We start from the raw sequence: 24,489 nt of genomic DNA, 5'->3' as shown, positions 1-24,489 counted from the left end.
GGCCACAAATGGCCCCCAGGTCAGACTTTGTATTGAGTTCTTCGCTATCTCATCCAGATTCTACAGGACCTTCAAAATATGAACATTTTCCCATAAATTCCAGCAACATTTTTGTGAGATATACAACTAAACGCTCAGGATCTCACCAAAATGTAGCAGTAAATAGCGCTAAAAGCATGAAATGGCATTTTTAGTTGTATAGTTTACATTTCTGAGCACTAATCAATGTGGACCTTGCACATAAACGACTCCATATTTTTCTACAAAATTATATATAGAAAATGTTAGTTGAAAAATATCGAAAATATAGAAAAAATGATATAGAAAAATGTGCGTATATATATATATATATAAACATTTATTTTTGTACAAGTCAACTTATTTAACTTATTTTATATTCTACACAAGCATACTAAATGCTCATTTGCTACACTTTAAAATTTCCAAAATGAATGAAACATTTAAAAAAATAATTTAGAAAAATTTGAAAAACAAAAAAGTAATTTTTCTACAAAAAAATGGTTTACCAATTACACTAAATTACATTTTGTGATGTGCTGCATCCTTATGTGGGCAGGCTCTAATGATACGGTATGACATTCAAAAAATGTGTCGTAAAAATGCTTGCAAAAATAGCTTTTTTTAACCCTGATTTGTCATTGTGATACTAGATTGCACACCGCATGAAAGTATGAAAATGTTCCAATTGCCAGGTTGCATATCCAGAATACACTTTATTGGGATATTGTGACTACAGGTACATGACTATTACAAAACACTTTTTTTGTTGGTTTTTTTTACAGCCGTGTGGTACTTCAGTGTGACATGGCGTCTGCAGAGGTAGTGGAAAAAATACAATCTGACTGAATAGCGTTTAATGCCATACACATAAAAAACAAATTCAACTGCATGTACAGTCGTCCCTCGTTTATAGCAGTCAATTGATTCCAGACCCAACTGCGATAAACGAATTTGCACAATACAGGATTCAATGCTAATAGTAGTTTTGTAGTTAGAGCATAGAAAGCCTATTTATGACTTTCTTAATACGGTTATTAAGATTTAGAGCCCGGTAGACATTAAATGACAAGCCTACAGTCCCATTTTTCACAGTTTACAACACATTGCGGAACTCTTATGCTGCAGGGACTCGAGACGGCCACTAGCTAGCAAGCTAGCATGCTAGCGAGCTCGCCAGTTAGCCTTGGTTTTAGTTCCTCTAAACTCTTTAAGGCAAAAACTTACCATTTCCACACCGAATGGTAGAAGATCTTTTCCTCCCACTCTATCATGTCGGACATGCCATGGCTGCCTTCATGACTTCATGTAATGTAAGGTAAGCTAAGGTCTCAATGTTTTGTGTCATTACTGCCGCCTAGTGACCACAATACTACATATCACTTGTATTTCATTAGTCTACCAGGAAACAGCGATCATCTATTAATTTCAGAAAAAACAGTGTGGGAGCAATAATCAAACCGCGATATTGCGAGAGCCAACTGTACAAAAGCAACTGTTCATGACTTGGAAACACTGCAGAAACACAAATAGGGAATGCACACTAAAGATCACAACTTGCGCGACACAACATGAGATTCTATAATAATGCACAATAAGGCACTAGATACTACTTTCTTCTCGATCAAGATGATGATAGTTGAGGCTCTTAATTATTCTAGTTAAACGTTTTTTATTCTTCTAATTCGTCTGTGCCCCCCCCCCCCAAAAAAAAAATATGCATAAAAATATAGACGTCCCAGCATGCTACATTACTATTTTGTTCCAAGAAATGAAGTCAAATACAGCAAAATGTCTGACTCCAATTAAAGGAGAATGTCTTTTCTCCAGCAGCAATTTCAATTTTCTTTTTCAATAACGGCCATCACAGCACCAAAAATATAAATATTGCAAAAATAATAACCGAACATAGACACAGTTCTGAGCCTGCAGCAGTTATTCATAAAGGTCAAGAGTAGCTTAATTGGACATTAGGTAAGATTATGAGGTGCTGGCGGTGTGCCACCAGCAGGGGGCAGTGTTCTTAGGGGGAAATGTGATTGTACTACCATTGGAGAGTTTGCATTGTGATCTTCCAGACAACATTCACAAGCCACAGTGATGGTACAAAACATGCAAAAATATCCAAATACTGCCAAACACTCAACTTTTCTGAAATAAAACTGCATCAGTCGAAACCAAATTGTGAATTATCATTATTTTCCCAATTTGGACAGTCATTGGTCAATATTAGCTCTACAGCAGTATAAAAGTGATGGGAAAAATTGAACATTCTTATCAGTCTTTGGTGCAAACAACACAGCTGAATGGAGAATAAATTATGTTATTATAAAAAGAGACTGGACCACTGTGGACTTAAAAAAAACATGTCATTTAAATACTCATTAGGGCACCCCCCAAAAATCATGTCATGTGATTACATACCATTTCAGTAACATGTCATTCTACTACATTTAAGGCAATGCATCAGCCAATAGTTACACTTCCTGATTTCTACATGCAAATATGACAGTACAGTGTTCCCTCGTTTATCGCGGGGGATGGGTTCCCAAAATAGCCCACAATAAGTGAAATCCGCAAAGTAGCCTACTTCATTTTTTACAATTATGTATGTTTTAAGGCTGTAAAACCCCTCACCATACACTTCATACACTTTTCTCACACAGGCAACAACATTTTCTTGCATTTCTCTCGTTTAAAAACTTTCAAAAAAGTTCAATCCTTCGTTTGATTTTTAATGATGAAATGATTCAGTCACTCACGCATATTTCACTCCTGTGAGCGTGGCCTTTTCGTCCTGGCGCCGTTCCGCTGTACTGTAGCGTTTTTGTATCCTTGTTAAATTAAAACATACTGCGGCAGTTGGAACCGCCGATTCATTTACAAGCTAGCGAGCAAGCTAGCGATGACATAGGCGACATGGCAGGACGGCAAAAAGGAGATTGACAATGGTCTACAGCCAATCAGCATGCAGAAACAATGGGCGGTGCAGACAGACGCGAGAGGGAACAGGTAGACACTCAACTTCCCACATTGCAATTCTTAAAGGGCCAGGCTCGCCCATTAACAGCATTTATACGCTGTAATAAAAATAAAAACTAAAATGCTAAAACAGTGAATCCGCAAAAGGTGAACCGCGGTAGAGCGAGGGAACACTGTATACCACATAATGAAGGGGGGAAAACACTTATGCAGATGATTTTGGTCAGTAATACCTTATTAAGGCTTGCAGAGGGAAGTACATTCATCTTGATTACATTGGATGAAAACAGTGTTAGGTGACGTACTGTATATATGGCATATAGTCTCTTGAGTAAGTGCAGCATACGTTGTTATAGCAGTACCAGTCATACAGTGCTCCAAGTTGTATTTGCCAAACATGACTTTGTTTCATTTCCCGCTCAGCAAAGACATCACCTCTTTCTTTTAACAATAACGCTCAGCGGTCGTCCACACCTGAAGATGTGGAAGACTTCAAGACATAATCAGGAACAGACAATGGCTGTTTGGATCGTACCATTGCTAGTTCCCACCTACAATTGCAGCTGGTTGTCTATAAAATGTGGCACCGCGTCGATACCACATTCAGAAGTTTCTGTTTAAGTTACTGAAAGACATGTTCGCCAAAAATTCATTCATTTATATCTGGGACCTATTCAGAAGCTTTTCTGAACATTTTTAGCATCTTTGATTGACTCTAATATGACGCCATTCCCGTGCATAAAGTGTCATATTCTTCTATGGATACATTTCAGCAGCAGTTGTTGCTTTGGCAGTTTGGAAGAGTTGCAGAGGATCCTGAATAGAGCCTGGTGGAACACCGCGAGGCACCTCTTGGCTTCAGTTTGATCATTTCCGACCATCTTCAGGGAAGCTACAGTAGACAAGATGGCTGTCTTTTATTTACATATTGGTTTCCCGCTGCATAAGCTTCTCGCCTTTCTCCTCGTCTCGCTCATCCTCGACCGTCGCCTCACCATCACCCTCCTTCCGAACCACGTCCGGGTCTTCCGTACCGGTCGGTTTGTACTGCTCGGCATGTTTGCGCTCACGATCCAAAAGTCTGTAGTTGATGAAGTTGCCGATGAAGAGCCAAATACTCGCCAGGATGACGACGGCACCGCAGCAAAAATACATACTTTTATAATTCTTGGTGACGTCCACCAGTTTCCCTGCAAGACAAAAGAAAAAAAAAAAGATTACAAATCTTAATGCTATTTGTAGAGCTCAAATTAGAGCACAAGCTAGTTGAGGCTGACTCGACAGTGCCTCTGCTGGTCGCAGCCAGGTATTGCACTCCATCCACAAGATCAAAATGTTTAATAAAAAAAATAACTACAAAAAAAATTAACTCATTCAATCCCAGCCAATTTTCAGTATCGACCATTTTAGACGATTGTGACTGATCTTTCACGGCACACAGAATATGTTGTTGTATGGCTACTTGTATATAAACATGGAACCTACCAAAAGAAAGACTTGACTCCCGTCTTTCATCAGAAAAAAAAGTTTGTTTCTACCATTTTCCATTCTTTCGTAATCAGCAGTAGAACATAGGCAAGTTTCAGGAGAACAACAGTTCCTGACTAAAAAAACGGGAGAAACCCAGGCTTTTTGTGAAAAGACACATTACAAGCATAACTTTCACTTTGACACAAATATTTTTTGTTTTTGTGACAGCTCAAGTATCTAAACAACAATACCAACATAACACAAAACAGTGATTGTTTTACATCAAATTAACAATTTATTTAAAAATATAACACCATGAACTATTTTTAGTTTTATTTTCACATTTGGAACTGAACTATGTGTGTGCGTACGTGTGTGGATGTGTGCGTGTGCACGCGTTAAAATTTCCTGACAACGCGCAACCTTCTGCACGCTACACTCTTCCACGCTCTCACACTTCCTTCTTTCTGTCATGTGTGATTTTTCCGTCCAGATCATCTCTGCCGAGCTCTTATTACATGCACTTCTGCCACCTTGTGGCCGTTTTCATGGCTTAAAATTGCTCTGAAGTGAAATCCATTAGTGGAGAGTTGCATCATCACCTCTTTTTGCCTCTCACGCAAAAAGACATACAAATGCGTTGTTGGGGTGGGGCGTTCAAGATTATAAAAACTTATAAATACGTTTTTGGTATTGAATGAGTTCAAATATTATATCAATAAGTTTGATACTGTTAAAGTATTTGTACAGTAATCCCTCATTTATTGTGGTTAATTGGTTCCAGACCCAACCGTGATAAGTGAATTTCTGCCAAGTATGCATGTTAGGGCAGTACCTGCTAATGGTGGACCAAGGAGGACTGGGCAGCATTCTACAATGGTGGTGAGGCCCACAGCACTGGAGAACCTCTGAGGACCAACAAGATCCATGAGACTCTCAAACAACACCGAGCTGACCATGCCGAATGCAAAGCCGAAGAAAATGGCGTACACCACCAGCCCGGAGTAGCTCTCTGCGAGGGGGCACAGAATGTGGCACACGCCGTTGTAGAGCACGGCGAAGCTGAAGAAATACTGAATCTTGGGCCTGACCCAGCGCGAATTGGCCAGCAGACCCATTGAGGGTCTCGCGAACATGTCGACAAAAGCCAGGATGGAGAGGAGAAAGGCGGCGGAGTACTCGTCCACGCCCATGTCTTTGGCGTAGGCGGCGAGGAACACGATTGGTGCGAAGAATCCCAGGAACATGATGACATTCCCAGATAGGTAAATGAGGAACCCGCGATGCCTGAAGAGCGTCAAGTCCAGGTACTTGTTGACGATTTCCCACGCGGTACTCTTTTCCGAAGTGGCCACCGTTTCCGCCTTTTTGACGTTAGACGGGGGAGGTCCCAGAGGCCTCATGAGCGAGCCGGCCACACAGCAGTTCAACAGCAGACCGCCGAGGATGAGGAAGCTTCCTCTCCAGCCGAAGTGGTTGAAAAGATACTGGTTGAGGGGAGCCAGGGAGCTGAGGAACACCGGACTTCCGGCCATGGCCAGCCCGTTTGCAATGGGACGCTTCCTGTAGAAGTATTTTCCTATCATGGTCAGCGCTGGCTGCAGGTTAAATGCCAACCCCAGTCCTGAGTGGAAAGATGACACACATTTGCTTTATCATATCACCTCATTTCAGTGTTGACTTCATATCTCATTTTACTTTATCATCGCTTTATTTTTAAGGAATTTTCATATTGACCTACAAAGTTAATTCCATGTGACAAAAATATTCATATGCATTTTTTTTATTAATTTGAATATTGAACTAGCAAGTTCATTTTAGATACAGAAAGTGTATTCATGATTCATTTTTAACTTTAACGTTGAACTAGTGAGTTATGGTCACTGAGGAAACATTCGCATGTGATTTTAAATTAAAATTGTGTATTTATTTTTTTAACACATTTTAATATTGAACTACTTTATTTTAGATATTTTTTCACAATTCGTTTTGTCATTTCATTTTAATATTGAACTTGTAAGTTTGTCATTGAATAAACATAAACATTCACATGTACAGTATATAGCATTTTAAAGTAACAATGCATTTTTTAAATGAATTTGATTATTGAACTAGTCAGTTTGTCATTTATTGAAAAAAACACACATCACATTAATCATGCATTTATTTGTAATTAATTCTAATATCGCAGTTACATAAATGCAAGTACATTGCAGGTTAATTTCTTTCATAATAATCACATATTTCCAATAGTAATGCACTTATGTTAACCACATTTAATGCTCATCTAATATCATGTTAATTTAATGTAATAAAATTCAGAAAACATGTTTGCATAATATTGCATTTTAATGTCAAACTAACATGTTAATAAAAAAACTATTAACATATAGATGTCAAAAGAATATTACTTTTTTTATTCATTTTTTGTGTTTTACTTATTTTTAAAGCACCTAATAATGTTGTTTTACTGTTTTACCATAGCAAATTTGTCAATACTTCCAAATATCCAATACAAGAGGTGTACCAATAATTATTAAATAATATCATATGACTTCATCTTGATTAATACTGTCAGAGAGTTTACTATGAGCACTACTAGTTTAGTTTGAGCTGCATATAAATGTTTTTTTTGGTTAGCCAATGTTGTTCAAATAAAGTTAAAAAAAAAAACATCGGTTAATTCTTGACCATGTTGACATTTGGAAACTAAAAATATAACCTGATCAAATTAACCTGACATTCCCGCTGGTCTATTTCTAACCAACTGCTATTAGCAGAAGCTAATCAAGTCAACTCTGAACGGACTTAAGTGGATTTAGAAGGACTTACCTCCGATAACGCCGATGCAGAGGTAAAGCTGCATCACGCTGGTGCAGAATGAAGCGAGGGTCATGCCGACGGCACACAGGCAGCCCCCCATCATGACGATGGGCCTGCAGCCGAAAGTGTTGACCAGTATGCTGCTGATGGGTCCTGGAAGACATACAAACAGAGGATCATTAAATAGAACAGGAGATGGTCATGATTGCCAACCTTGAGGAAAGTTCCCCTCATTTGCATCTGAAGCACAAATTCTCGGAGGCTACTGAGACGAGGAAGCCCCTGAGCCTGCACATTACTTTTTCTTGGGAGGAAAAATTGCTTATCATCTCCTGGCCAGACAGTGTGGACTCCATTCCAAACTGAATATAACCACCTACTGCAGATCCCAAAAGGGAGTGACATGCAGTAATATACATGCAGTTTGCTTCCACAACAATTTCATGGTGACAGAGGTGAGTCATGATGGTCATTCGTGACAAAAATGGGGGGCAAACTTTTAAAAGCCGTCTTTTAAAAACAAAACTACACAGATTGCAAGCTAAAATTGGCAAGTTTGTCTATATGGATCCTAAAGTGCAAATTAACTTTTAGCGACAATACAAATAAAGCATGCAACTTTTCTACATTTTAAACAGGCTAAAACCAACCAAGTGGATATGCTAAGACGTTATATATATATTTTATTTTGTTATTTTTAAACACATCAGCTGACAAGTATTACCCGTACTATTATCAGTGTTTTTAGTATGAACATTTAAACTTTTTATTGTTACATTACACCTTTTGTTCCAACTTTTGCTGTTGTTTATTTGTTTAAATGTACTGTTAGAATGTGACATAGGCCATTAAAATCAGGTGGTGGCTGCAAATTGCACATTGTGGTCATCTCTGAAAGATCCTCTTGTAGCATGTGGATCACTTATTACATAACTCTGAACAGTACTGCAAGACAAAATATTGGATGGGTCCTGCCTGGTCCACAAGGACAAAAGGGCCGCAGGGTTACGCTGTAGTTGTCTACAATCTATTTCTAGAGTGTTATTAATTTATGGGGCCTTTTATATTTACTGTAAATTGTTATAAATAATAGGGGTGTCACAAGATCTTGCGAGATTCAAACGTGACAAGGTTTCCCGTTCAGGAAAAAAATGTTGTGTGGGCACTGGGACTGGGACGATAACAAATGAATTAATTAATCACACAATAAATGAAAATGAACTTGACCATTTTGCCAGCCTCAATATATTGCCGTGTCTGTCTGTCCTGCATGCGTGTCTGTTTTCCTCGTCTCTCGCCTCCAAACAGGCAGGAAGTGTATCGTGTATCATCTCGTCTTGTGAAGTGTCTCGTGACACCCCTAGAAAATAATGTTCAAATGCTGTGACAATGTGGTAATTAGACGTGTTTTGCCAAAATGATAGCTATAGTACAGGGGTTTTGAAAGTCGGGCCTCCCATGTGAGACATTTTATGTTGAGTGGAAAATGTTGTTACAATAATGTTGTGACAATGTGGTGGTTAGGCCAAAATGATAAAAACAGTGCCAGGGATTCTCAAAGTCAGGCCTCCCAGCGGGGAGTTTGTATGTTGAGTGTAAAATGTTGTTAAAATAGTGTTCAAATGTTGTGACAATGTGGTCACAAGATGCGTTATGCCAAAATAATACCTACAAAATGAGGGTTTTTTTTAAAGCCGGGCCTCTCAGAGGGGACATTTCGTGTTGAGTATAAAATGTTGTTAAAATAATATTAACATGTTCTCACAATGTGGTGATTAGATGTATTATGTCAAACTGATACCTATGGTACAAGGGCTACAAGGGGTTTTCAAAGTCGGGCTTCATTTTATATTGAGTGCAAAATGCTGTTAAAGTCATGTTCAAATATTGTGACAATGTGCTCTGCGATTGACTGGCGACCAGTCCAGGGTGTACCCCGCCTCTGGCCCAAGTCAGCTGGGATAGGCTCCAGCATACCCCAGCGACCCTAGTGAGGATAAGCTGCATAGAAGATGGATGGACGGATGTTGTGACCACTTATGTGGTCATAAGATGTGTTATGCCAAAATAACATCTGTAGTACGAGGGGTTTTCAAAATCGGGCCTCCCAAGGACCACAATTTATTATTATTATACTATTATAATTTAATGTTAAAATAATGTTAAACTGTTGTGACAATGTGGTAATTACACATGTTATGCCAAGATGATACCTTTACAGGGGTAAGTACAGGGGTTTTCAAGGTCAAGACTTGAGGAAAAAATAAGGACGTGTTTTTCCAACCTGCTAACTTCAGTTGCGTCAAAGGCAGAATGAATTGATTTTTGGTTTATTCTACTTTGGAAACCCCTATTATAGCATATGCACACTAGACTCACACAGAAGCAAACTATTGTTTAACCACACATCCTGTCAACTACCTGTTTGTGCTTGTTTGGTGCTTCACTCAAGGTCAACTGTCTCTCTGTCACGCTCTCTTTTTGGATTAACATCACTGATCCCACACGGACACACAGTCTGCGGCTTGAACGCGTCACCAGCCAGCAATGTTACCTCACAGCTGCCTGATGTAATGCCAAAAAGGATTGCACGGCGACATCCAAATGTGCCCAACCTGTTTTTTTGGGGGGGGTCTTATTTTGACACAGAAAAAAAACTGCAGTGGCTTCCAATCTGACAGGTTTAAAGGAAATTTCGCCCATCATCCACAATCCTTATGTGAGACACTGAACACACGTCACCTTTTAAAGATATAAAAACAGATAAGAAACAAGTCTCAAGTATTAAATGTGATCATGTGCCTGTTACTACATGGTCACAGCATGTACCTGTATATAAAACCATAACACAGTTGTTGGAGGTTTTTGGAGTTGTATTAATAGCAGCTATGTAGGCGGAATAGGTGTGTCCCATGACGTGCATTAATGAGCTGCCTCTTTTTAAAAAAAAAATAACTTTATAACGCACACAAAAGAGAAAGACGTGTGTGTTTATGTCTCACCTAAGGATTGTGGATGATGGGCAAAATTGCAAAGAAAGTAGAGTTTTCCTTTACTGCTGGATTATGGATGCATGTACTGTATTTCAAGGTCAGTCTAGCAGCCCTGAACACCCACTATATCAGTAATGCATTGTAATTATACAGTTAATACGGTCCTTGATACTGCAGTGATGTACAATTACACTCATGCAGCGAAAACTGCATGTTGTGAATCTATTGAGAGTGTATAACCACAATATTCTGTGCAGGCTTCAATCCTCCAATCATGAGAGTCTTCACTTTGCTCAATCCCAACATGGGATTACTCTTATATTACGCATGGTGTTTCCTCTATAGCTGCAGCAAAGCCAAAGCGCCTCGTCAGATTTACTAGACAAAAAGGATGGAAGTCATTTGTCTCATGAGATGGTGACCTGGATTGAACCATACTGATCAGTCAGTCTGCTTAATGACAACTGATGCACTGAGGTATCCAATCTGATTTTGGGCAAAATATGTTTCCAGTTGCTGGGCTTACCTGCTGTATCTCCCACTTTGGCTGCAGGCCTGCAGTAACTGTGCAAGGCAACGCCACAGCTGCCATCTGTCCACACTGTAATCCTCCTGTCATTCTATCTACTGCTGTTATTACCATCTGCACATGATCACCAGCAGGCCTGGAAAGCTGACTCCCTACATTGTGCATTGACGCAGGAAACACATTACACAGAAGGTTTATTTGCTGGATAGTTTCATTGTCTATTACACTGTTATACTGCACATATGATATATGCTATAATTAATAGCATCAATATGGGTAGTCATCAAGCTAGTAGTATTGATTATACCCCAGCTATCCATTAAATGCTCTGCTTCCGTGGTGAGTTTCTTGTTCCGCGTCCTGACCGCTGTGTCCGCGTGTTTACACAACAGATCTGATTACAGTGAGGCCTTGTGATAATGAGCAACATGCAGGAATACGAATCCGCTTGACCCAAATGAAATAACCTTTTAGGTGAGAGATCATCACATGATGGGAGTGTCATGGTGATAAAATTACATCAAATATTAGGGGTGTCACGATACACGGTTCATGAGAACAAGATGAGACAATATTTTAACATTTTTAAGAAAACTACAATGACAAATTAAAGGACTGAACAGACTTTTTTTTATTTAAGTAAATGAGAAAGCAATGCAGATACATTTTGAAATGTTTTTTTAACTTCATGAATGACATAAGCATAATGCTTTTAACTGTTGAACTTCTTTCCACAAATGGAAACTAAAACTACAAAAATGATAAAAGTTTAAATAATGACGGCAGTTTGAGCTGCTGCTACTAATCATTTATGTTAAGGTGTAGTAGTGTAAAGACACAAGTAAAGCAGATTGCAGTGGATGATTTTTTTATGTTTACGCTTAAAGAACAACAGTTCCCATTATGGTTACAATGCGGAACTAGGAAGGAGTGAACCTCCGAATAGTGTCACATTTTGATTGAGGTCTTATGCATCAATCGTGTTTTGATCTGACAAATCGTAAGTTTGATCAAATGTAGACTTACTCCAGCTTCTGCTTGGACATTAACACGGCAGCAGCTGTTAAACTCCGATGAAAAAAAGCGCCTGCCGAGTGACGCGGGGAAAACACGAGGCCAGCTTCGATTGCAAGGTTTATAGTGTGCACAAAGCACTTAATGTGCGGTTCCACATCACGTGTTTATCATTCACAGAAGATACACAAAGAAGGGGCCCTCTTCATATCCATTGTGAGCAGCATTAACTCTGTAACTTACAATATTGCTAAGTATGTGGCCAACATCTTTCCACTCCTGGTGGCCAAAACGCCACATCACGTCCAAAACTTAATGGACTTTGTCAAGAAAATCAGACACTTATAACTGGACAAAAATGAAACTATGGTTTCACCTCCAAGCGCACCTGTATTCCAACCCAGGATGATAAGGAAACTGTGAGGCAACGTTTACACGTTGACCACACCCTCCAAGACAGTTCCACACAATCCAGAACAAATGTGTCATTTGCTGGAATTCTGCCTCAATATCAAATATTTTCAATTCATGGGAACTTTCATGGGAACAAAATGGGGTCACCAGTATCCCCTGTCGTGGCCAACCTCTATGTGGAGGACATGGAAAGGAGGGCTCTGAACGCCTTTCAGGGAACAGCACTGGTACAGATATGTGGATGACACAAAATTAGAAGCCAAGAAGTGCTACCCTTCACCGAGCACATTAACTCAATGGACAAAAACATCAAGTTCACATGTGAGGATGTCAAGGACAATAAGTTGGCTTTTTTGGACTGTGACATCCACATTGAAGACGGCAGGGGCCTCCATATTGGTGTTTACAGAAAACCCACACACACTGACCAATACCTACTTTTTGATTCACACCACCCACTGGATCACAAGTTGGGTGTTATCAGAACACTACAACACAGAGCTGATAAAGTTCCAGCCACAGAACAAAGACAAAGAACATATGCACCTGAGGAACGCGCTCAAAACCTGTGGTTACCCCAGCTGGTCTGAGGAAGAAAAGATTAGCAGACGCAATACTGTCATCCCATATGTCCCAGGCCTACCTGAGAAATTCTGAAGGATTTTTAAAAAACACAACATAGCAGTACACTTCAAACCAGCTAACACTTTGAGACACAGGTTGGTACAGCCCAAAGACAGGACACCACATACCCAGAAAAACAATCTGGTGTATGCTGTCCAGTGAAGTTACATTGGAAACCAAGCAGCCATTGAGCAGACAAAGCACAATACACACGGGTTAACTCTTCAGGTCAAGACTGTGGTCTACCTGCACCTCAAAGAGAAAGAGCGCTCTTTTCAGGACAAAAATGTCCACATTCTGGACAGAGAAGGATGGTTTGAAAGAGGCTTGAGAAGCCATCTCTGAGCATGACACCACCTTTCTCCCACACACACAATGCTGTCCTTTCATCCCTTCCTGAAAGACTCAGTCATTTAGCCTCTAACAAATAAACAAGGCACAGCCACCTTGGTTTCAGGTGGGTCCATGACTACCATTACATCTGAATGGGATGCTAACGAAGGTGACACCACCCAAACAACTATCCATTGTATCCTAACAATCGTCATTTGACACCACTAAAAAGCCAAACCACTCCCGTCTGGACCTGCCTCCTCCTTTAGAGGATAAATAGACTGGATCTTGCACCAAGCTCTCAGACTAGAGCTGTCCTATCTAGTCTGACTGAGTGTGTGTGTGCCACCTAGCATGAACCGATGATGCCTGCTCAGATGAGAGTAGTAAATTATATTTTTAGACTTTGATAAGGGCCAGTTAAAATTGGACGGTGGACTGCATTTAGCCTGCGGGTCATAGTTTGGACACCCTGGTCTAACCCGTTTTACTTGATAGTAGCGGAACAGGTTATTTTAGCTCACTATTGGTCGTGATTTTTTTAATGACTTTTTTTTTTAGGCAAAATGTTTAAAAAATGGCACTTTTTCTATAGCTTGCATTGCATTGCATATTACAGTATTTGTCTTATTTTGCACGGTTGTTTGAGAAATGTATCCAGTGGTGTCACAGTACGAAGCATAATATGTTCAGTCATTCACAGATGTGACCTGACCTGATCTGACCAGTTATTAGATTTAGGGGGCCAATCACTTTTTCACACAGGGCGGCCATGTAGGTTTAGATTTTTTTTTTGTCCCTTAGTTACAATAAGTTTCATTTAAAAACTGCATTTTGTGTTCAGTTGTGTTGTCATTGACTAATATTTAGATTAGTTTGATGAGCTGAAACACTTAAGTGCGGCAAACATGCAAAAAAATAAGAAATCAGGAAGGGGGCAAACACTTTTTCACACCACTGGATTTTTAGAATGTGCGGCGAGCCAATTAAAAAACAATCTGGATACCCTTGATATATCGAATATCGGTAGAAAACCAATATCAAGCATCTCAACTGCAACTACACATTTTCTCCCATTCGTTTGCAAGTATAAAACTGCAGACCCAGAATAAAATACTTTTTCAGAATGTATTATATCCGGGAAAATACGGTATTCTCATTTATTATTTTTGGACTGGACCATATGGTGACTGACCTGCGGCGTACATGACGGCGAGCATGATGGAGGAGATCCACGCGATTTGACTGTAGGAAGCATCAAAGATGATCTGGATGTCTTTGAAGAAGACTGTGATGGCTTTGGGGAAGGCGTAAGAGAAGCCGATGGAGATGAACGATGCCAGCACCACAGCCCACCCCCAACCGCCGTCTGGTGGGGGCACGGCGGGGGGACCAGTGACCGGGAGCGGCATCACTGGACCACGTCAACCCTTCACTGCAAAGAGGAAAGAAATAGAGAAAACTGTTATTGTGGTGCTGCCATTATTCACTCATATTCACAGCATGGCATCATTTAAAGTGAGGTCCAGTGTTGGAATGTGCAAATCATTCAATTGAGGGCACACTAAAAGTCTTTATGCCCTTCAGCAAACAGCCAGCAGTAACGTGACACATGTGGGAGGGGGGCATACCAGCAGTTCCGTATCCTGGTGCAAGCATGTGCAAACACTGACACACACATTTATTAATGCTGCCTTGTTCGGGGGTATGCACTCACTCCTACCTGTGAGTCAATGTGAGTCCCACCCACTATTCACCTTGAACCCACCCACCCCATGAGCCAGAGTGGGCGGGAATGGAAACTGGGCGGAGTCTCTGCATTCTGGCGCATGTAAAGCAAACAGCCTCATGTGCGTGTGACAAAATAAAGGGAACAAAAACTACAATTGTGTCCTTGGCCGAGTGCCATTGCGGTGAAGACGCACAATGACAATGATGTGTTTATTTATGACCACACAGAGGAATAGAAGAGGTATGCAGTAGTGCTTGAACCGTATTTAACACCATTATAAATCAGCCAAACTAGTCAGTTTCAGTTTGTGATTGCAGCGTGAGACATGTTTATTCACGTTTTAACCAAGATTTCAACTATGGCTGCCTGTAAAACTTGAACTTCAACATCTTGAAAATTACAGGGAGGTAACTAGGTGTGTACACCAAGCAGTAACATACTATGCAAAAATCCCCCCTATAGGCTGTACATTGCACAGATATTGGATGATAGCCAAGTTCTAAATGCAATAAAGATGAAAACTCTTTTTAAAAGATAACATCAGTTGGCTTCAGTCATGTCGACACTGTGTGCAGAAAGCTGTAACTATAAACAATAAGTAAATGTAATGAATGAATGAATCACAAGGGGGTCAAGGCTAGAAGACGTAATATTTTAATCACATGGCAGGGATGAGCCAATCAGAGTTTCGCTGTGAGTTCTGAAACATGGAAAAAGAAATACCCCACATTATGATGTGTACAGCCAGGTGACTTGGCTGTGTATGTTCTCTAGTTAAACCACAGCAAACGCTACGTTTCACAACAACTGACTCATCAAAGGAGGAACTCAGGCTTTGCATGTATGTGTAAACGTCCCCACTAACCAGCAACATTTATGGCTGATGCCACTGTGCTATCCTTTTTCTGATGTTCAAAAGACGCTTTAAAACAGGGGTGTCCAAAGTGCGACCCGGAGCATGTTTTTTTGCTGGCCCGCGGCACATTCTAAAAATATAATTAAACAAGAAAACTAATGCTGCACTAAGGGTGTCACAAGATCTCAAGAGATTAAAATGTTACAAGATTTTTCATTCTGGGCCTGGGACGATGATCAATTCATTCATCACACAATAAACAAAAATGAACTTGATCATTTTGCCTGCCTCAATAAATTGCCATGTGAATGCGTGTCTGTTTTCCTCGTCTCTCTTGTCTCCAACAGGCAGGAAGAGAGTTCACTATGTGCATTGGTTCAACACCTTGGCATGTTTGTTCTATAGAACAACAGCGTGAGCAGAGTGAGCCCTTTTGTCAGTCATACAGTCTCTTTGTCTCGGTGGGTGCAGAAATAAAAGCCGCCACACCTTTAAAATTAGGTTTTTGTTGTTGGGTTTTTTTTACTTAAAGTAATATATGGGATATATATGCTATACAGATACATATATAGATTATCATTTAGCACATATTGACCACAGTTAGTTTGAAAACAATTAAAAATATCGTAAAAAGTGTTTCACTACACTTTATTACTCCAGGGTGTTTAAATAGCTTCAAATGATTCGGTGTGACGAGGAATATGTGAAGCAAAACATATTTTGACTTTGGCTGCTGATCACACAAAGTCACAGTCCTGCCAGTACAATACTGTCAACGCATCACATTTTTGTTGCGTCGTCACAACAACCACAAGGTCAACTGACTCGTAACTCTCAACCTTTAGTCGCAGTGGGTCTGTGTGACCTGCGAGTGGGCTGCCATCAACTAACTAGAAGATTAGACTCAACATTGCTTTGGAATGTTCACCAAATGATGCCAACTTCTGCCAAAACTCAATGTCAAAATGTACACTTAGACCAACGCTTTAGATTGTTCTTACAGTACGTCTTACTCAGTGGTGCAGGTGTCCCTTAAGTAATGAACCTCTCCTGTGTCTTTTTTTTTTTTTTTGCTGCAACTGTAACGCGAAAACAAATCAGCAACGTTTATGGCAGGAGCCCAGCATCCAAACTAGTGCCTCTATCTATAAGCAAATCATCTAACTGCCAATGTCACCTCATTAAAGCGGTGCATGTCTGTCTCTCCTACAAGGACACTGTTTAGTAGCTGGCACAAATAAAGACAGACATGGAGGAAGCAGGGCAGAGAGGCTTATGCTTAACTTTTTATGCTATTTCAGTCGACATGGCAGAGCCCATGAGTGTTTTAACGCTTAAATAAATCTGATGCAATGACTCGCAATACCACTTCCTCAACTAACTTGTTCAACTCCAGATTATTTACGGTGGCTTTCCTCTCACACAAGAGAAAGAATATGATTTCTGAGCTTAAAAGTACAAACCTAAGAGTCAAGGCCAACTGACGGGCATGTGACAGTGTGAACATGAAGACTACATGATATAAATAATAAAATGACACTTCCGGTAAGGTTTATACTTGATTACCACAAGTGCAGGACTATCTAAATGGCGTACAAACAAATGTGATAAACCCTGGCTGACTCTACAAAAGGAAACTTGACCTCCACACGAGAGTCAGCCAACAGCCAAGCACCTCGTCCAAGTCGCATGGCGATGAAAGTTATGGCACTCAAGCTCCAAGGTAATTCCAAAGTTACATTTGCTTTGCTGCAGATATAGATTATCATTAACTCTATTCGCAACTCTCACTTGGAGAATGTGGCGCCCACATGGCTGCTGATCCAGCAAGTACACTAAGGGTCAAGGACAGTATTGCGGTGTCTCAACTCGCGTACTTGCACACTTACACAAGTCTTTTGAGACTAGGGCCTAACCGATAACTCCATTATTTCAAAACAACAAGCATCAGATTAATCCACTAGGAAAATAATCATTGGTTGCGGCCCTAATTGCAAACATCATTTCCTGTGAGTGCACTACACTGTCAAAATGTGCGTACTTGGGAACTAAGTACACAGTATACTGTAATGAAGTGTACTGAGGGAAGTAGGGTAATCCCTCGTTTAAAAAGTGAATTTTTCCACGAAGTACGATTCACTCTTTATAAACTGAATGTGTTTGTAGTTAGAGCATAGAAAACATGTTTATGACCTTCTAAATACATTTTTAACATTATTAGAGCCCTGTAGACATGAAATAACACACCTATAATGGCCTTTACACTCTTATTAGTAGACATAATAACATAAAATAAGCTATATTAGCCATAAATAAAACATAACTAGACTCACACGTTAGCAATGGGAGAGTTCCATGTTTTTTTCTGGAAAGTGTACTTCCTGCAGTGGCTATTGCCTCATCGTTGTAAAGTAATATGGCTGAATGACACCACATCAAGACGGCTGTAATTAGTCACCCTTTTTATTTCCAATAGACACAGGACACTGTCTTACAGGCAGATACTCAAAACACAGCATGTACAGTGTAACACTTCCTCTTCTTCTTCGTCTACGAACTTATTTCCTAAAAGCCAGCTCTCACTCAGCATGCAGAACGTCACTGCCCTTTTATAGCCCACACTCTAAACAGCAACTCAGAACTACTACAATACAATACACCTGCTGTTACAGTAACATTACTGACGCCCGGTGACCAGTGTATAATAATACATATCACGTCTTTAAATGCATCTTCTGAATGCCTCATATATGTATAATCTTTCATTTAGCCACTTTTTTTTGCTTGAAAATGCTTAATTTAAGCCAAAAATACGTAAAAATACACATATTGTTTGACTGATAATCGACCATATTTAACCTCACAACAGCAATAAATAATTTTGAAAAATGGCGATCGAGTGACGTCATAAAATTTGAACCACAAAGTGGTGCGGGATAACTGTATTTGATTTGAGACACAGCACATTTATCACAAAAATTGCATACGAATAAATAAATAGGATAATATATAGCATAACGATGACAAGCGGATTGGATGCTTAAATCCGGATTATGCTTCTGCATTGTCCCTTCTGCCCCAGGAGGATAAGATGTTCGCAAAGGTGGGCTGTACACCTTTTCAACGAGTCGTATACACACTGGAAATGATGTACTACAAGCCGACCAATTTTATGGTCCGCGTTGCCGCAATGAGGAGCATAATCCAAGCTATCCACACAACAACACTTTCGGGTCAAAACGTCGAAGTGTTTTATTTGTTTCAGCCTTTCATCCACACGGAAACCGCATCCGGGTGACCTGTATTTCTTGAAAACGGCTTCCAGAGTTGGAAAATCTGAAAACGCCGGCTCATTGTTTACGTATAGACAAGCAACCCACAGCTTCGCCGGCCGGTTGCCGTCACGTGACCAGAAGTCAGCTTTGACGACAAGCCAACATCACATCTGAATATTTCGACTAGCATGACTAACCTCAGCCGACATTCTCCTGATAATTTTGTTGTCTCAAACGCCAAACTCCAAAATGACTCACAGAAATACGTAATTCCACTTCGTTGTATGTCCAAATGAGCCTTGGAAAGCGGAAGACGACAGACTTATGCGTATGCATTCCTTCTTCTTCTATAGTTTGGTGTGTCACGTGGTTCCGTCTGCTTGTCTGTGTGCCTTGTGTGGTCCCATCTGGATGCAACTATTTACAATTCCGGCACAGTGTGGACGCACATTTTTTTCAACACGCCAAAAAAAAATCTCAGAAGCGTTCCCATGTGGACCGGCCAAAGTGTTTTGAGGCAATTCTGGTACATCAAAGGCTTCAAACAACACTTTTTACCCTTAGTCTCGCTTTAGCAATTTGTTTTAGAAAAAGTCCAATAGATTATTAGGCCTGAAAACATACTAAAAGTTTCTTGGAACCGTATTCATAGTTGAAACACTAACATGCTCTATGTCAGGTGGTGGTGGTGTTTACGCAACGCTGATTTGTGTCCATAACAAACCTCCTGCAGGGCACATGGGGAAAAAAGCCCTGATCTGGATTGAAACCTGACCCACTACTAAAATAATAACACTAAAATAAATACCACCGAGGTAGACAGGAGCTAAACTCGGCTGACAGTAAGGTAACACTATCATAAACTTTACTATTTCACTTTTTGCCATTGAAAAACTCAAGAATTACAGGTATCAGGAGCAAGAGCACAATCATTAAGGCGTTTAGCCAGAAGGAGAATTGTTATATAATCTTTCCTGCAGAATATTAGAGGCGTGTGTGCGTGTGCATACATAACGTGAATATAATATGAATGGGATCCATTTGCGATTACAGCCACATGACTGTCCCATGCTGATTCGCCACAACTTTAATATGCGTTGTTTATGACAAGAGGCCCCTACGGGAAGAGATGACCATTAGGTATGTCACTTTGTGTACAGTAAAACATTCACTTGAACCTTGGTTACAGTTGCAATTGGTGGTGTGAGGAAACTACTGGGTTTGTTATTCACTTTAGTGTACAGGAGTTAATGAGATGTATTGTTGGATATTACACTAATTTGCTTTGTCACCTATAACACAAAGCTAAGATGTGGATGAACCGCATTAGAATCAAAGTGGCGCTCGGCATGACACTTGGTTTGTGCCTGAGTATAAATCCTTTCAAGTTTACATTTCAAAAGAAGTATGACCAGTGGATAAATAGACTTTCCATGTCAAACTATAAGAATGTGGCAAGTTATTTTTAAAGCAAGCTGACCACTGCCGGTAGCAGCATAACTGCTAAGCAAATGAACCTTTTCATTGAATTACATGTTGCGGTTGAATAGTAAAAGGAGAAGCAGTGATGCAAGTCTAATCATGTGTTGCTGCTGATGGAAGGATAGGGACCGGATAGAGCCAGTTTTTAATAGCCAAGGCCTACTGGACTCAACCGGCTTCCGTCACACACGAGCTCCAAACACAGCATCAATTAACTAATACCTGAACTGATGCGTCAGTGGGAATTCCAAGCAGCGCAGCAACACGTGAACGCATCATTCAATGTACTCGAGATTTCTTCATCCTTACTTGACGTCCAGCCCCCAGCACATGCTTATCCACGCACATCCAATGATGCTAAAACCCGCTCAATCAATCGCTCACATAAATCAAGCACATCCAACCACGAAGTCGCGTGTTAAAAACGTTACAATACCTTCAGAGGAGAATAAAAGGTGCGTTTGTGCGTGTCCCGGCTCGGTGACCTTGGAGGAGAAAGATGCCGCTGTGTGTGTGTGTGTAAGTACAGTGTGGGGACTGTTTGAATTTCCTGTGTGGCGTGACGTGGACTGCTGCGCGCTGCAGAGGGCGGTGCTCCCACGTTGCTATTTTAGACAAGAGAGGATTGCCACGCCACTGATTGTATCGTCCACAAAATACTGCGCACTCTCTACTGGTACACTCTATCACACGCAAGCAGTTCTGGAGTAGTGCCGGGTCGTTCGGGAACGATGCGACTCTTGGAAGCGGTTCTTTGATGCACTTTTTTTTGTCTCTGTTTTTCTGTTAAAACCGTACGTGGTCAAAATGTGTGTCGACACAAAGCGGGAGGGATTACGCACACATCACAGCCGTGAGCACAGGAACAAGAGTGGAAAAACGTTGCTACATAATGTCCAACGACACACAATTATATTTTTACATTAGAAATTAACTTGACATGTATTTTAAGCAACAAAATCAATTTAAGCAACAAAAGATCTGATAAATCAGACACCAACATTTGCAGTATCACCCAACTCTAATGAGAACGAGTGAGGTAAAAATATTAACCCCAAAAATATTAATTCATCTAAATACGTGCATAGGATAGTAAACCACCAGATCATTTTTTAAAAAACATAAATATAAATATTAAGAGTGCTGAAATAGAATTAAAGTGTAGAGATAAAATGTTTAAAAAAAGAAATTGCTGAAATGTTGATACTAACAACTAACAACTGATAATACCACCCCAAGTTTTTTTTTACTTTTTACAAAATTTTAAACATATACATAAATATCGAAGTTGCCCCCCCCACCACACACACACACACACCCAGTATAGGTATTGAAAAAAAATCTGTATCATAGCATATCATATCAATCCCCAGATACAGTGCAATGAAGCCCCCTAGTGGCTGTGAGCAGTACATGAACATAACGTCAGTGAAACCTGATTAGCACTGCTATGAAAGAGCACAGACGTGGGGAAATAAGAATTTGAAAACTACTTTGAACACACTATATTTCATTTATATGATACATCTTAATACGTTACATTTTACTTTGATTCTATTTTAATTTTGCAGCACAAAGAGCATTGTTGGGTACATTGACATTAGGTGTTTTTTTTTTTTTTTTTACATTGCTAGCATTACTGGGGCAAACCTAATCTGTGTGACTTGAGTTTTTGGCCAGGAGGATTCATCAAAAAGGGGCATGGTGAATCTTTTGCATAAGACTCACAAGGCAAATTGGAGATTATTACTTGTATGCCATGCAAATAGACTGCTTTTGTATATTTTAAACGTCACATGTAACCAGAGCAGTACACGGTAACTCAGGTGTGTCAAACAGTGGCGTCGTTAGGCCTATTTTAGGGGAGCGTTAGCCTATGAGCAGCCTGTTTGGTTGTTTGCAATAAATTGCTGACATGTTTTTTTGTCTCACTCCCATTTCTTCTTTTTGCATTTTGAAGCTCTACTTCAGGGGTGTCCAAAGTGTGGCCCGGGGGCAATTCTGTTAATAAAATGCCGTGGGTTGATAAAAAAATCGAGCTGCGGGCCACAAATGGCCCCTGGGCCGGACTTTGGTCACCCCTGCAGTAACTTCATAAAGATTGCAAAGGCAAACGGCCATGTTGCAAAATATGAATCAGAAACAAGATGTAGATATCAATAAAAGAAAAGCTATTTCATCTAGACAACACTGAGATGGCTGATATGGATTTCTGTAGGCTTCTCTCCTACCTGAACGTGTTCTAGCGCCTTTCGCCGCCATCGTTTTGATTATCATGCTATATCTAAAACGACACAGCCGCGTATATGAGAATAAAACTGGCCATTAAATACTGTACCTGCAGCGGCGTGTTATTCGTCCACAGCGCCTCTGTTAGATATTTCTGGAGGCTGATATACAGTACGTGCCGCTTCTCATAAATGGGATGCCTGGAGAACTCCGCTTGTCGATGATTAGATTGAGATGTTTAACGGTCAAGGTCCGTGTGACCTCACAATCCATATCTTATATGCTAAACGATGAAAGATTGCATATAATATTGGCAGGTCTAAAGTCAACTCGATGCAACATCCTGTGATCATTCCCAAGCGTCCCACTGTTTCAATCAATCAATGCCATATCTTTTAGGCTGTGGATACAAAAACACAAACATGACAGCTAAGATAGTGGAAACCTGCTGTGTCAAAGCAGAAACACAAGAGCAGTGTTCACAGCGGAGGTCAAGTTGTGGCACGCTGGGGAAATATGGTTCTGCTTTTCTGCCAAAAACATCTTTGAAATGATACTGTTATGTAAAATGGCCCTGACTGACTGACTGACTGAACGATCTTAAGTTTCTCATTGTATCGCTTTAGATGGATACTTTCATAAAATAAAAATTATTTTTATTTTATAGGCTCAGTACGTTCCACTGACTCCCAGGACACATTTTCCCCAAAGTGTTGATATACATTTGGATAAATGAATGATGAATATTCAACTCAATATCTTTTATCCTTTTTTTCCATTACTGATTGAAGAAGTCTCTTGGATGGCGTTATTGTCATAGTCTATCTCTTCGGCTGTCATGACATAGCCCAACAACAGGGGTCGCTATGATGACAAGGTCATTGAATGAAATAGGGTTGTCCTTCAACTGAGCCTTGGAGGAGAGCTGCTCAGTCTTTATGAGTTGTAAACGTTTTCCAAATTATCATAAAATACCATCCAATTTATGCTTTTTTTTAAAAATAGAAAATGAGATTTTATGATATCTTAACAAGAATTGTAAAATTCCTTAATATACATTTCCCTCTATTTGAGTGTGCTGATGTTTACCACCCGGTTTAATGCTTTTTTTCCAAACTGCTTGACTGATGAGGCCACCGAAGGAAGAAGCTCTTTCCACACCTTGGTGTTTACCTCTGCTGTCAGCTTGTTTCCACCAGGCCAGCAAAGGGGGCCCGGCTGTTTGTGGTCGGAGAGAGGCTGCAGCTGGGCTGGATGGCGGAGGAGGCGGCATTCTCACCTCAACACCTCCCTGAAGGGAAGCATGTCTGCACATCGTATAGACACAATCCATCCGCCTCACCATGCAATCAAAAACATCAGGCACACATTATATACAACATAGGTTGACTATACAGTCCAGAAACTCTTTGTATTTAAATGATCCTTCACTATTCAAGGGTCCATAGTAGAATATTTTTGAACAATAAGTCACTGAGGTCCTGCAACGTAAAGAATTGGACAAAATCTAGCCTAGCTTTAATGCTAATGAGCTGTGTTTGTCCAAACACAAGTTTTTCCTGTAAATTTACCATTTTATTCTTGTAGATTTACAACTTTATCCTCGTAATATTACAAGTATTTTCTATTTATTCTCAAAGTCTCCGATTTTTTTAATACTCCGCCGTAACAGGCTTTGCCTGACACAGCTCTGAAAGGCGAGGACTTATGTGACC

The 24,489-nt window shown here is 40.2% G+C and overlaps 1 protein-coding gene across 2 annotated transcripts; it reads right to left on the bottom strand.

Annotated features, from left to right (window-relative positions):
- Window positions 1-714: 714 nt before the first annotated feature.
- On the bottom strand, window positions 715-24,287 carry LOC129194704 (monocarboxylate transporter 2-like). Of its 2 annotated transcripts, none has more exons than XM_054800005.1 (5): window positions 23,948-24,287; window positions 14,396-14,635; window positions 7,303-7,446; window positions 5,306-6,094; window positions 715-4,190 (listed from the first exon to the last, which is right to left on the bottom strand). In XM_054800005.1, the coding sequence occupies exons 2-5, from the start codon at window positions 14,610-14,612 to the stop codon at window positions 3,922-3,924; spliced, it is 1,419 nt and encodes a 472-aa protein (XP_054655980.1). In that variant the 5' UTR covers window positions 14,613-14,635; window positions 23,948-24,287; the 3' UTR covers window positions 715-3,921. The 2 variants fall into 2 exon arrangements, with proteins under 2 accessions (XP_054655980.1, XP_054655979.1); XM_054800004.1 differs by lacking the exon at window positions 23,948-24,287 and adding an exon at window positions 20,982-21,134.
- Window positions 24,288-24,489: the final 202 nt, after the last annotated feature.

The sequence above is a fragment of the Dunckerocampus dactyliophorus genome, chromosome 15 (genome assembly GCF_027744805.1).
Source record: "Dunckerocampus dactyliophorus isolate RoL2022-P2 chromosome 15, RoL_Ddac_1.1, whole genome shotgun sequence".
Classification (NCBI taxonomy): Eukaryota; Metazoa; Chordata; class Actinopteri; order Syngnathiformes; family Syngnathidae; genus Dunckerocampus; species Dunckerocampus dactyliophorus.
Note: the sequence above shows the minus strand (reverse complement) of the source record. Positions and strands in the feature narration are given on the sequence as shown.